Below are 13,450 nucleotides of genomic sequence, written 5' to 3'. Positions count from 1 at the left end.
AGCTGGAAATTTAATTTTGTTTTTTTCTTTTTTGTTCTTTTATCCAGGACAATATTGATGCTTCTTTCATAAAAGAAGCTATTATAATGCGTCTTGGTGATGATAATTTAGATGTTGTTCTGTCAGCCATGAATGCTTTTGTGGTAAGTATGTTCTTATCATTAAATTTCAAATGTTATTAACTAATGTACCTTTGTCTTCTTTCTTCCTACATTCCCAGTATTTCCTGTCAGGGTTATATCTGGAAGCTATTTCTTCATGTAAATCATTCTTGTAAGATCATAGATTTCAAGCAGGTGGACACCTTACAGCTTACTTTGTCTCCTTCTCTTCCCCCTCGTGGGAAGATAAGGAAACTGAGAAGTGACTTCAGAAGATTTTAGAGAGCAACTCTAGTCTAATCCATTCCTACAAAGAATGTTCCTTATCAATCAGCAAGTATTAGGAACAGGCAGGTTAGAAACACCCTCTACTTAGGAATTTCCAAGAAGACCTCAGCACTTCTCAAGAGAAGCCATTCCACTTTTGGAGAGCTCTAATGGTTAGGAAATGTATTCCAACACAAGCTTCTTTGCAGTTTCCGCCCCTTGCTCTTCATAGAACAAGTAAATCATTCTCCCACTGGAGATCTTTGAAGACACTACCAAGCTCCCCCTGAGGCTTCTCTTGTAGTTCTTTCACCTGATGCTTAGAGGACATTGGCCCAAGCCCGCCCCTTTTCCAGAGTAGAGCCTCCCTCTTAAACTGTGGCCCCTGAATGGGAGCTCTGCTTCTTAAAATAAGGCCCAAAGTGGCAGAAGCAGTGGGGAGTAATTAGACTTGGGGAATCTTCTTCTCAGATGAGCTTTTGGGTTGCCATATTGCACTGCTGACCCTCACTGAATTTGAAGGCCACTTAAAACCCCACTTGCTTTTTTAAACCATGCCTATCCCATCTAGGTTTTGAAGTTCATTTTCATTTTATGCACACTTCCAAGACAATCAGCCCAGGGCTTTTGTCTGCAAATTAAGTGCACGTTGTGTCACCTATTAAATTCGATATCTTTTCTAGCTGTGCACTTTTGAAGAGCCACCTCACCCCTCCCGTTCTTCCCACCTGCCCATTCTTCCCACCCTTGTATATATGATTTTGAGACAATACAGAGGTATTGGGTTTGAATAGGCTTCAGTAAGGCTATGGAAAGTTTGATTAGTGATAGTTCAAATTTTATAGAGCTTAAGTGGTGGTACTTAACATTAATTCAGTTCTATTGAAAGGTAAGTAGGGGTACTTAGCTTTAGTTCAGCTCTATATAAAACTTGGGTAGTGTCTGCTGAACTCTATAGAAAGGTAAATTAGTGAAACTTACCAGAGGTGGGGGTTGGCCTGACTTCTGGGTCAGGATAACATGGAAAGTGACTTTTTTAGGGTCTCCAGCCTCAGTTTCCCTCTTCACTATAATTCAATTCACAACACTATTAGAAAAATTGTATTGTATTAAAATGATCTATTGTAGTTCCCTTTCAAAAATATTAGAATGATAAAAATATAAATTGCTTCAAGGTTCTTAGAGCTGGATATTAGGTAAATATTTTTTCTTTCATATTCAGTTTAAAGAAGTATTTAAAATCGTGATTTCCTGTTTATATGTAGGTTTTCAAAAAAGAGTTTATCCCAGAAGAAACAGTTTCAAGTCTTTTGAGACTTTTTCAAAGAGCAGAACTTTCACAGGATGGGTCATGGTATGTATTTTTCTTTATGGTATTTTAGATTGTTTTGTAGCAATGTCAAATAGCAAAGCAATGTAGATCTGGTATTTTCATTCTGTAAACCACGGGTTCTTAATTTTTATTTGTGTCATATATTCTTTGGCAATCTGAGGTGGGGGCCTCATATTTCCCTATTCAGAATAATGCAAAATATATGGGTTTTCAAAGGAGATCATATTGAAATGCAGTTATTAAAACATTTAAAAAATAAGGTCATGGCCCCCTGGTTAAGAAAATGTGGACTATTGCAAAGTGTTCTTTTAATTTTGAAAATGCTAATTCTTACATGAGAACTTATTTGGAATGCTGTACATTTAGAATAATGTAGATTCAATATGTCATTTAGCTCTTTTAGAGATTATAGTCAGATTTTAATTGGGAAACAAAATAATTGTTATCATTTATGCTGGAGCCTTAAAAGGAAAAATATGCCTCCTCTTTGGGTGAATGTAAGATGAGTTTTGTCTCAGTTCATAGTTAGTAGCTGTTTGTAGTTCTCTACATTATTCCTTAACCAATTCTTTAAAAATAAATATTTTAGGTACAAAATACTTGAATTAGCAGCCAACACTCTAATTAAAGAAGAGATTCTGAATGGAAATGATGAGTTACTAAATCAAGTGGTCATACATTTGCTGCCATTTATGGTTGTTACCAATGACAATTCAAAATCCCAAGAGATAAAAATGGCTACTTATCTGTCAAAATCAGGAATTTGCTCTTTGCACCCTATACTGAAAGGATGGAAAGAAGGTAAGACATTCAGTTTTGATCTTTTAAGTTAAAAAAATAAAATCATGTTAATTCCAGAAGGAAATTATAGAGAGTCACTGATAGTGGGGGAACTCTAGGTGAGGTATAAGATCCTTCAGCCCAGAGGGAACCTGCTAACAATGTCTGGTTCATCTCCCCACTGGCTGTCTTGTCCTTCCTGAGAAGTCAAGGAGGCATAACCACTTGTGGTCTACTTAAAGCAAGGGATACTTAAAGTAAAGAGATGCATTTGCATATTAATAGCAGTGTGCTGTGGTGATGTAATGGTACTATAATTGGCACATGTTCTGTGTGCTATAGTGATGTAATTGTACTAAAGTATTTAGGGACTGAGAAGACTTGAAATAAATGCATTCCATCTTTGACCATCCTCATGGGTTTCCTGTTTCAGCACTCCTCCATTAATACCAAACACTCGGATTGGTCCTGAGATTCTCTAGAGAGTTAGTCTGGACAATACATTTTGGTACCCCAATTTGGGGGCTCTAGAAAACACACTACATTTTGGCACCTAACGTGGGGCTTTAGAAAGCATAGTGTGGCACCTCAACTTGGGGGCTGTAGAAATCACATTACAGGAAATGACAAAAGACAATTCCTATTCTTTAAAAAGAAATTGACTGGAGACAATCTTTTTTCTTTTTCTTTTTTTTCCAAAACTAATAGTATATAATAAAAGAAAAGTAAACATTATGAAGGATGATGAAGTTATAATACAAATCTGATGTTCTTAGAATTGGATTTAAGTAGTTTTCCTATAATTTTTTTTGAGTGATTTATAAACCTATTCATTTTTTCATAGCTCTTGAAAAAGTGATTAAAACCACAAAGCCAACAGAATTGATTGGTGTAGCAAATCAGAAAATGGTTCAGTTGTTAGCTGACAATATAAATTCAGGGAATCCTTCTTCAATGTTAAAGATGGTGAGTATTTTATCAGAATGCCTATTTTTAAAATTTCTTGCTAAAACTTAATTTTGATTCTTGTTTTTTGCTTGTCAAAGGTTTTTGTAAATATTTATCCTTTTAAAATAACGTGTCACTTGTAAAAATAAACAGAAAAAGAATAAACAGTGCTATATATCAAATACCTTTTTAGGATAAAAAATGGTACTTTATCAACATTTACAGAGAGAATATACACTAGATTCGAAGTTTGTACTAGTCTATCCTTTTATCTTTTCAGAAGATCCTAGTACTCTCTCACTTGCTTTTTTGAGTGTGGGAGGTGGGGAGGTTAGATCCAGTGGTAAATACTGTAATAATTTCAACTAAGAAAATTTAATGCAATGGCAGAGTAAATGAATTTTTACTTTAAGTCATTAAGTCTTCTCAAAGAAGAGATACAAGATGACAATCCTATATGCTCCTTTGTAAAGGTTATCCATGAGTGTGGGAGAACTTTTAATGTTGTCTTTTTTACATATTAATAAGGTTTGAAAATTTTTTTCCCTTTTCTAATGTTATTTAAAATTAAGGAATGATTCTTTAAGGGAAGGAAGAGAAGCCTGGGAAAATCTAGGTGCTATAAAAATAAAAGATAAAAATAAAAATCTATTTTTAAAAATGGGACCTTAAACATTCAGTAACTCCAGTATCTGAATGTATCTCTTGCTCAGATTATTTAGAACTTGTTATTTCTTTTATGTTTTTTTGCATTTGTAGCATAGGTACTTCATTTTAAACATTTAGTTGTACTTTTCAACAACATACATTTTAGAATATAGCATGATGTATAGAGCTGTAAACATTGTCAGCAGAATTTTCTTGTGAAGTTCAGAATAGGCAATGATGGATTTGTCTGTTTGCTTTTGAAGGTGGAGGATTTGATAGCTGTTGGCGAAAAGGAAAGCTACACGTTGAAGCAGAAAGTAACTTCCCAAGTTGTCATTTCAGTTCTTGTCTCTTGCTGCTCTTCATTAAAGGAAACTCACTTTCCGTTTGCATTGAAAGTCTTCAATTTGTTGGAAAGAAAAATAAGAGAAAATGAAGTTATTACTTCATTGGTAAGGACAAAAAAGCCTCTGCAAGTTCATGATTGATTAAATGGCAGTCTAACATTGAAATAGAATAACAGTGGGGGTGGAGGAGAAAGAGAAGAAATGTTTAATTTAAGTAGAGGTCAGATGTGAGGCAGAATTCTCAAATAGCTTTGCCACTTCCTCAGGGTTATAGATTAGATTTGTTGTACCAGTCCTTTAATTCACATTTATGTAGCATTTTATGGTTTGAAAATAACTGCCTTGCAACAGGCCTATGAAGTAGGCAGTACAGGTAATGTTTCTATTTTGCAGAACTTAAAAGATGCTACATGGGTTTTACAAGGTCATACAATTAATTGAGTTTGAATCTAAACTCAGACCCCTCTAGAAGATGCCAAATCCAGCACTGTTACCAAAAAGTCTTTCTTTCGTTTGTAATTGAGCATGATGCTGTCTTTCTGCTTGTTTTAGTGAGGAACTATTGACATTGGGTGAGAGAAAAGGCTTAAATAAGCCCAAATTGACCTTGCCTTGTGTTTCAGTCATGTCTGGCTCTTCATGACCCCATTTGGGGTTTTCTTGCCAAAGATACTAAAGTGGTTTGTCTAGCTCATTTTACAGATGAGGAACTGAGACAAACAGATAAGTAACTTGCCCAGGATCGTACAGTTAGTAAGTTTCTGAGGCCAGATTTGAACTCAGGAAGATAAGTCTTCCTGATGACAGAGCCTAGTGCTCTGTCTTCTGCACCACCTATAACTGTCCAGTATTCTACATAAACAATGACAGTAAAAAATAATGTATTCTAAATATATTAGAAAAGTAAAAAAACAGTGCTTTGTGAGTTCTGAGTAGGAGTTTTATGGAAGGCCCTTGGGTTTGCTGTAAGGGATGAGTAAAAATTCATCAGGAAAATGGAATAATCTTATGGAGTTGAAAAATGTGGGAATTGTTTTCATTTTAAAAAGGTGGAACAAGATTGTTGACCAAAAGCATTGGCACAGGTACAGGTATATAACTTATTATTATAGTAGATAAAGCTGGATTGATTTTGTTTTTTTGTGGGTTTTTTTTTCCTCCTGCCATTGTTTACTACCCGTGGAGCAGGATTGGAGAAACTAGATAAATCTGTTTTTTTAAGAATTAAATAATTTCAGGTCTGGAAAAATAGAATATCAGGACCCAAAGGATGCAGGAGTGTAGCTAGTAACATGTTAAAGTGTCTAACCACTTGGATAAACCTCATTATAGAGGAAACAAAAGTAGAGTGGTGGAGTTAAAATTGAGAGAATAGGGATGAATCTTTGGATTAGAGGATATGCTAAGAGTGGAAATCAGGTTTAGGGTAGGTCCAAGAGTATGGGAAGTAGAAGGATATGAAATTGTAGTCTGAATGGAATTTCGAAGGAGGTGATGCAGTCCAAAGTTTGTTATGTTATGAAGCTGAAATGGGGAAGAGAAAAATCCTTTGATTTTAAGAGATGAGGGATTGAGAAATAAACTTATAAGAGATTCACTAAATAAGAAGTGGCTGAACTAACAAATTGAATGAGAGGGTATGGAGAGAGAGAGCTCTTAAGGTAGGGGCTCAGTCTTGGAGAAAGTTAGGAGAACCACCATAAGGTCAATAGATGAAGACAATAAGGATGCAGAAAAGATGATGTAGACTGACTCCATGGTCCTTAAAAATGTTCCTCAGACAGGAAATGTCATGGAGTGATGATCCTGGGCAAATAAATCTGGAGGTAGCAATAAGTAGGAGTGCAGAGTATGTTTGGCCATCTAATGTAGAGAGATATCCTTAAATGCATTATTGATCATGAATCTGTAACCTAAGAATTTGCCTCTTTATATAAAGTTGTACCTTCTCACTTTTTCAATCCTGGTGCCCTTTCATTCATATATTCCAGAATATAGTGATTGTCCCTATTCTTCTAGTCCATGCTTATTTTAACAATTGAGTAAACCATTATCACAACACTCAGCAATTCTCTTTGTAGTCTATATATAATATCTCTGCTTTCTCACATGGTTTTGTTTACTTAAGCTGGTCTTTCTAAACTTTATCTTTTATTTCTCTTGAGGTGTGATGACACTGCCACATAGTATTTCAAATATAGAAAACTCCTAAGTTATATACAAGGAAAATGTTTTCTGTTTTTTTCCCATTACCCTTCCTGATGTGGTTTTTCTTATTTGGGGGGGAGGGTATGCTTTTTCCCCTCCCCCTATTCCACAGTTTACATAGAGTCAATATTTTTAAGGAATAATCTATCCTTTTTCAATGTCATAATGATTTTTTTCCCCATATGTACTTAGATTGATTCTTATTTATCATTTTCTTTCCTTTACTTCCTAAAGATGGCATTACCTTTTAGAGCTATTGTTTCATTGACCCAGAAATGTTAATATTAAATGTAAAAAGAGATTTGACTGTACATTCCTTCTATTTAAATTTTTTAAAATATTGAATGGAGTTGCATCTTCTTAAGAATCTTTGAAGAATGCTATTGTTTTTACTTCATGTAGAGGAGCTTTTGTTCCTTTTTTTTTTTTTTTTTTTTTTTCTCCTGTTTTCCAAATGCTATCCCTTATTCAAATAAAATAGTGAATTAAAAATAGAGGGAAAATATTTCCTTTCCCAGTGTCATTTTTAGGAAAACAAGGAAACTCAGGGCTTTGCTAACTTCTGTGTTCCAATATGTGATAATAAAAAATGGCTCCTCAATGCAAAAAAAAAAAAAAAATTACATTTGCAATTATAGTTTTATATTTATATATGTTTTTAATTTCTCTTTAAAACTAAACTATTTTTCATCCTATTTTTACCAACTCAGGAAATCCCTTTTGAATGTCATTCTGAATTGTCAGACAAAGGAATACCAGTGGAAGTATGGATTGAGTATGTAGAAAAGCTCAACAGAGGGCAAATGATTGCTGTGGAAGATGCTATTATGCTTGCATTTTCATTGAAAAACTTTATTCAGGTGTTGAAGCCTCCTAAATCTTTTCTTAAAGGTATGCCATTGTTAATGGTTTTAGATTTTATTGTTTTCATTATTTCATGTTATAATTAGAAAGCCATTCTTTCTAGGGTGAAAAAATAATCTTGTGTTTAGCCACTGCAGGCTCATCATATTCTTAGATTTGTGGATTATTTCATGCCTCACATATTTTCATGCCCATTAGATGATAAGTGGTGGAATCCTGAACATATGAAGGAAGACAGCCGAGACTATCTGCATTTATTGATCCAGATATTTGAGGTGGTTATTGCTGGTGCTGATGCCCTTTACTTCAGAGTTCTGATGAAACTTTTCTTAAAGGTACTTCATTTTCAGTTAAAATGGTTTTATATGCTATGGAAAACAAAATGTATTATACTTAACTTGTCTTCTGTAATTTTACACATTTCTCATTTCAGTATCTCGTATTCTAGGAAAAGGATTTTAATCCAAGTCTATTTGGGGGGGAAGGGGTTGTTTGTTTTACTCTTGAATTTTATTTGTGCTATAATTCAGAAATTAGTGCCATGCTCAAATACAGGAATTTATTTATTTATTTTTATTTTTTGGCTAGCATATATTTCCTAGTATCCATAATGAAAACTATATTTAAGAATATGTTGGTTACTAATTTGAAGAAAGCTAATGTTAACTTCCTTTTATCTTAATTAGGTACATTTAGAAGATGTTTTTGAGTTATTCAAGTTCTTGTCACTTTTGTGGACCTATAATTATAGCCTTTCAAATCCACTTAACTATAATGTGAAAACAATACTACAGACTCAAGCTCTTTACATAGGACGTGCGATGCTGGCAGGTCAGACTGCACAGAAGAAAAAATACCTGGCATCAACATCTTCTCCAGGTATAAAATTGTCGTTTTCATAATCATGTTTACATATTTTCCCTTTCCTAGTTTAAGTAAGTTGTAGTTACTATTGGAATTTATGAAGTTATAAATTTATTCAGATATACTTGTAATACTCTTGCATATTTGCTGCTGCTGTAATGGGCCTTAGGTTTTCAGCAGCCTCCTCCAACTGCTGCACCCCACCCTCTTTCTTGGACAAAAGGGAAAGTATCTTACTTCCACTAGAATAGTTGGGGAAAGGAATCACTTCAAAACCTTGAAAAATGATCTTCATGTATATTGCTATATTATAGAAATAAAATGTCAGGAAATTCCTTTTAAAAAGGATTCAGTTTGATAAATGAAAAGAAGTCAGCTAAAGATAAATTGTCACTGTTAAGAATGGCCTTTATGTATTGGAAAATAACTTATTTGAAGAGAGTGAGTAACCTTAGAAGTTTCTAGTCAGAATAAATGGAGCTCTTTTGCTTGGTTTATGAGTTGATCCAATATAGAAGATTTGGATATTGGCTTTTTGTGCAGCCTATAGACACATCTGCCTAAGTCTTAGCTGTGACTAAATGTATTCATTTGAAGGATGAGAAATGCAGCTCCTTCCTGATTAGATGCATTACTTTAGCTTAGATTTTACTATCATGAAGCCTTTCTTAATCTTTCCCTTCCGGAATTTTTCATTCCACTCTCTTTTAACTGTGCCTCTATGCATCGTATACATGTCTTATCTCTTCTCTCTTACTGATCTGATAAATCTTTTGAGGGCAAAGACTATGTATGCCTTGTGACTCAACTTTTTATTTCTCTTGTTCCTGGTATAGTGCCGTGCCCATAGTAGACAGTCAGTCAATGAATGTTTATTGAATTGGACATGTTAATGAATTAAGGAAAATAAAAGTTCCTGAAAATGCCACAGTTGACACAGATTTAGCTTTTCTAAGTTTAGAATATTTGATTACTTTAAAATTTTTCAAATTTCCCCACCTTGTTGGGAGGTTTATATATGTGAGCTGTATTTTAATATATATCTTTTTTCCCCAGTGGTGATATGTTTACTCATAAATTTGGGAAGTCCTATAAGAGAAGTACGAAGAGCTGCCATTCTCTGCCTCCAGACCTTACAGGAAATAGAGTCTCCACTTTATCCTGTAATACAACACCTAGTCCAAAAAGAAGAAGAGATTATTTCAGATGCTACTTACGTAGCACAGGTATATCTTCCCATTAGCAATGTATAAGCCAAGGGGGGGAGGGGAGTGTGTTCATATACATATATGAAGTCAAGTCTACAGTTAACATAGTTTGTACTATTGATTTTCATCTTATTTAATGAGAAATTTAATTGGTTACATCACAGAAATGTATATAATAAATAATACAGTTATAGGGAGAGACTTCTTAACATGAATAAATGAGGGGATATAATTGGAAATTTAAAGAAGTAACAAAGGTATTTAAAAATTTTAAGTTATCTATTGCAAAATTGAATTTTTAAAATACTTATTATTGCAACATTTTAATAATACTGAGATACATTTTCCTGTGGATAAAATAATTGGGAATTGCTCTCTTAGGTAAAATATGCTTGTAGTGTCCTGTTAGCTAATAGTATCATCTATGAGCCGATTTCACAGACAAAAATGGCAAATTGTGGGAAAAAAAAAAGGTCATTTGGTTGATGATTTTTAGAAATTAGTACTTCTACCATTTGAAGACCTTCTATAAACTGTTTTAATGTTCTAGGATTTGAAGACTTTATTTGAAGATCTACAAACAGGAAAAAAGCCAAAATCTCACCAGATGTTGACTGAAGCCTTAAAACATTTGCTTTATTGTGCGCATAACTGTCCATCCTATATTGCAAAAAACTTGATGAAAATTCTTCAGGAAGTCAATAGTGAGGTGTGTATATTTTAATGAGAAATACATTTTAAAGACTTTTTAAAAATTTAGTGTCACTTGTAAGAACATGCTAAGAGTGCTTCTGAAGTCACAAAGTATTAAAAGTTTGACTTAGCACTTCAGCACTTAATGTTTGTAATTTTTTAAAAGTATTTATTAGCATCTTTAAACTAGAGCATATAGTATAATTTGAACAGATGCTGACACCCTTTTTTAAACTCTAACCTGAGGGGAAAAAACAGTCCTTGTTCTTTAGGATTATTAGTATTATCAAAGCTGTGTGGTTTGCTTTAGTTACCTGAAGCACCTAAAGGTGTTTCAGAAGATGGCCTTTTAAGACTTTGGTGCTTCCCATTGGAAATTCTCTCAAAACATTCTGCATACTCATTAGCTCTTTCTATTTTTTGAAGATCCTATCACTTCCCTGAAATTGTCTCCTGGACGGCTTCCCACATTGAAATTTTTTGATGATTAATAATGTTCTTGTGTAACAAGTAAAGACACATGTCAGTTGACATTAATAGTTTTTCCCAATTTTTAGATGGTGCTTTCTCAGCTGTTGCCCACAATCAATCAGTTGCTAGAAAAAGTCCTAAAGGAACCCCCTGCAGTCCTGAAGGATGAAGCTGTCATTTTGCACCTTGCCCTTGGGAAGTACAATGAGCATTCAGCTTCTCTCTTGCACAAGGACCCACAGAGTTTAGATGTATTTCTCAAAGCTGTGCATACCACCAAGGAAGTCTTCGAAGGGATGCCTACATTCCAGATTCTTGCTCTTGGGAAGGTTGGTGTTTTCTAATTAGAATCTAGAATTTAAATTTGCTTTTCCCTTTAACCCTCCTAATAGTAGAGCACAATGCATTTGCCCTGGAATTGGATAATGTGTGATGTATGTTGATAGCTGATGTGAAAACAAATGAAGTTCTTGAGTGGTGTTAAGTGTTTTAAAATATGGAATGAATTTTACTTAGTGATCATTGTGATGGACAAGTTCTAAAGAAATAAGCAGAGTTTAAGATTTCATTTAATTTGAAAAACTTCCTAATCATTTGTTAAAATCCTTCTCTAAAATTAGCCTCATCCTAACATGAGATGACTCAGTTTGTAATGTGTAAAAAAAAGGAGGTATAAAATCTCTGATAGCAAATTCATCCAAGCTGGAAAAGCTTCAGGAATAGCCCCAGGCCCGGACAGCATGTCGTGTTCTAGTGTCAGCCTCACTCATTTTGTGAACTTCTCCTCAGGTTGATTCTCAACTTGCTCTTAGGCTGTATAGAAGTTACAGTTTGTTGCCAAAGGAAAGAGGGCTGCTCACACTGAAAAGTTACAGATCTTTGAATTGTTGATAGTGTTGTGGTTAGTCCAATAGCAAGAGCTGCATTTTAACTCAGGGTGTCTTAAGGCATGGAATGCCTTAATAAAAATATGACAAAGTTATATAAGTAGGCTTTTTAGGAATTTGTTTTCATGTGATTCTTTTTCTTATTTTTAGATTACGAAACCATTCTTTGCTGCTATATCAGATGACAAAGTTCAACAGAAGCTTTTGGGAATGCTGTTTGATTTACTTTTGAATTGCAAAAATTCACTCTGTGCTCAGACTGTTAGCAGTGTTTTTAAAACAGTAAGTTATGTCCTTTTTAGAATCATTTTGGTTTAGAATATTTTTGAGCATTCTTCATCTTCACTTTGATTTGGCCTCTTCACTTCCTTATCTCACTCTTTCTTATATTGTATTTATTGTTAATTAATTAATTATGGAGGGGGGTGTCAACAAAATGACAGCATTAATAAAGAATTACAGTAAAAAAAAATGTAATTAGCTTTTTTTTTTTTTTTTTTTTTGTAGTTTAACCATTTGGTAATATTTGTCTGGACCAGATTTAGTGATACATGATAGTGATCAGTAGTTTGCAGGTGACCTAGGGGAATATTATGACACTCAAGGGGCAAGGATTCTGACTTATATGGTGAAATGAATAGTGTAATGAAGAGCATGTTCATTGTATTGTGAATGACTACTGAATGTCATTATTAATCAGCTGTGGGTTTAAAAGTAGAATTAAATAACCCAGACCAGATGGTAGAGATAGTGAGTGTGCTAGAAAGATAATTCTTTATTAGAGGCAACTACAAGTTAGGATTTGGAATTTGAATATCTAGAGAAGTAGGGGTATCTTTAAATATTGTGACCAGCCAAACTTTTCCTTAAAATTCATTTCCTAATTTTGTTTTTTAAACATCTTTCCTTTCATTTTCCCTCATTCTCTACCCCACCCTTTGGGATTGAATAGGTGTTAAGCAGAATTCCCTTATACAAGGGATCCTGACACCAAATATACAGACATAAACTTGATGTATGTTTTTAAAAAAAAAAGAAAGAAAGAAAAGAGGATTTCTGATTCATAAAATCAAGTTGAATACAAGTTACCAAATGTAGTTTTAGTTTGTTTTAGATTTGTTTTTATTAAACATTTTGTTTATTAAAGCATATTTGTTTTATTAAAAATGTGACATGAAAAAAAATCAGGAAATTATACTGCAGTACTGTTGCAAATTCATATTGTTATGTCTAGTTTTAGTTTTCAAGTTCTTAGGGGGGGTGTAAAAAGATTTGGAGAATTCCTCTTGCCATAACTCTCTCTCTACATACTCACCCCTCCAAAAAAAAAATAAATAAAAAGAGTAATAGAAATATTTAAAGAATGTAAAAGACAAAGATAAATGATTTGGGGTTATTTAGCTAGACTGGTGGGCAACTTACTTTTCTTTCTTTCTCCTATTTCTTAAATTAAAGAAAGAAAACCACATATTTGTTGTAAGCATTTTGTATTGAAGTGTTTGAAGGGTTTTATATTACTGCTATCTATTTTGCTAGGGGAGAGGTCATTAACAACTGAAGAAATCACTATATAAAAGTGGGCTTAAATTTTTTTAGCAATAATAGTAATATTAGTGTCAAAGAAATCATTAATTTGCCTTATGAATTTTACCTGTTACTCTAAAAGAAAGTATATTAATATGATACTGGTAATCTTTGACTCAGTCTATTTTATCCTTTAATATGATATAGCCCTTGATGAGTTTTATTACAGTATTCCTGTTCCATACACATGAAATGTACATATGATGATGTTAGTTCCTCTTGTTAAATTTGTATAGGTGTGGGGGGG

The 13,450-nt window shown here is 33.7% G+C and overlaps 1 protein-coding gene across 2 annotated transcripts in view; it reads left to right on the top strand.

Moving 5' to 3' along the window:
* HEATR1 (HEAT repeat containing 1) overlaps positions 1-13,450 on the top strand; it is a 53,432-nt gene that overhangs the window by 17,149 nt on the left and 22,833 nt on the right. For both annotated transcript variants that reach the window (XM_074262484.1, XM_074262483.1), the window contains exons 13-24: positions 48-143; positions 1,634-1,722; positions 2,291-2,502; positions 3,326-3,447; positions 4,341-4,529; positions 7,343-7,523; positions 7,695-7,831; positions 8,183-8,375; positions 9,417-9,586; positions 10,119-10,277; positions 10,819-11,061; positions 11,770-11,901. In XM_074262484.1, the coding sequence (XP_074118585.1) occupies positions 48-143; positions 1,634-1,722; positions 2,291-2,502; positions 3,326-3,447; positions 4,341-4,529; positions 7,343-7,523; positions 7,695-7,831; positions 8,183-8,375; positions 9,417-9,586; positions 10,119-10,277; positions 10,819-11,061; positions 11,770-11,901 (1,923 nt within the window). The remainder of the gene's footprint in view (positions 1-47; positions 144-1,633; positions 1,723-2,290; positions 2,503-3,325; positions 3,448-4,340; positions 4,530-7,342; positions 7,524-7,694; positions 7,832-8,182; positions 8,376-9,416; positions 9,587-10,118; positions 10,278-10,818; positions 11,062-11,769; positions 11,902-13,450) is intronic.

Source organism: Sminthopsis crassicaudata, chromosome 4 (genome assembly GCF_048593235.1).
Source record: "Sminthopsis crassicaudata isolate SCR6 chromosome 4, ASM4859323v1, whole genome shotgun sequence".
Taxonomy (NCBI): Eukaryota; Metazoa; Chordata; class Mammalia; order Dasyuromorphia; family Dasyuridae; genus Sminthopsis; species Sminthopsis crassicaudata.
Note: the sequence above shows the minus strand (reverse complement) of the source record. Positions and strands in the feature narration are given on the sequence as shown.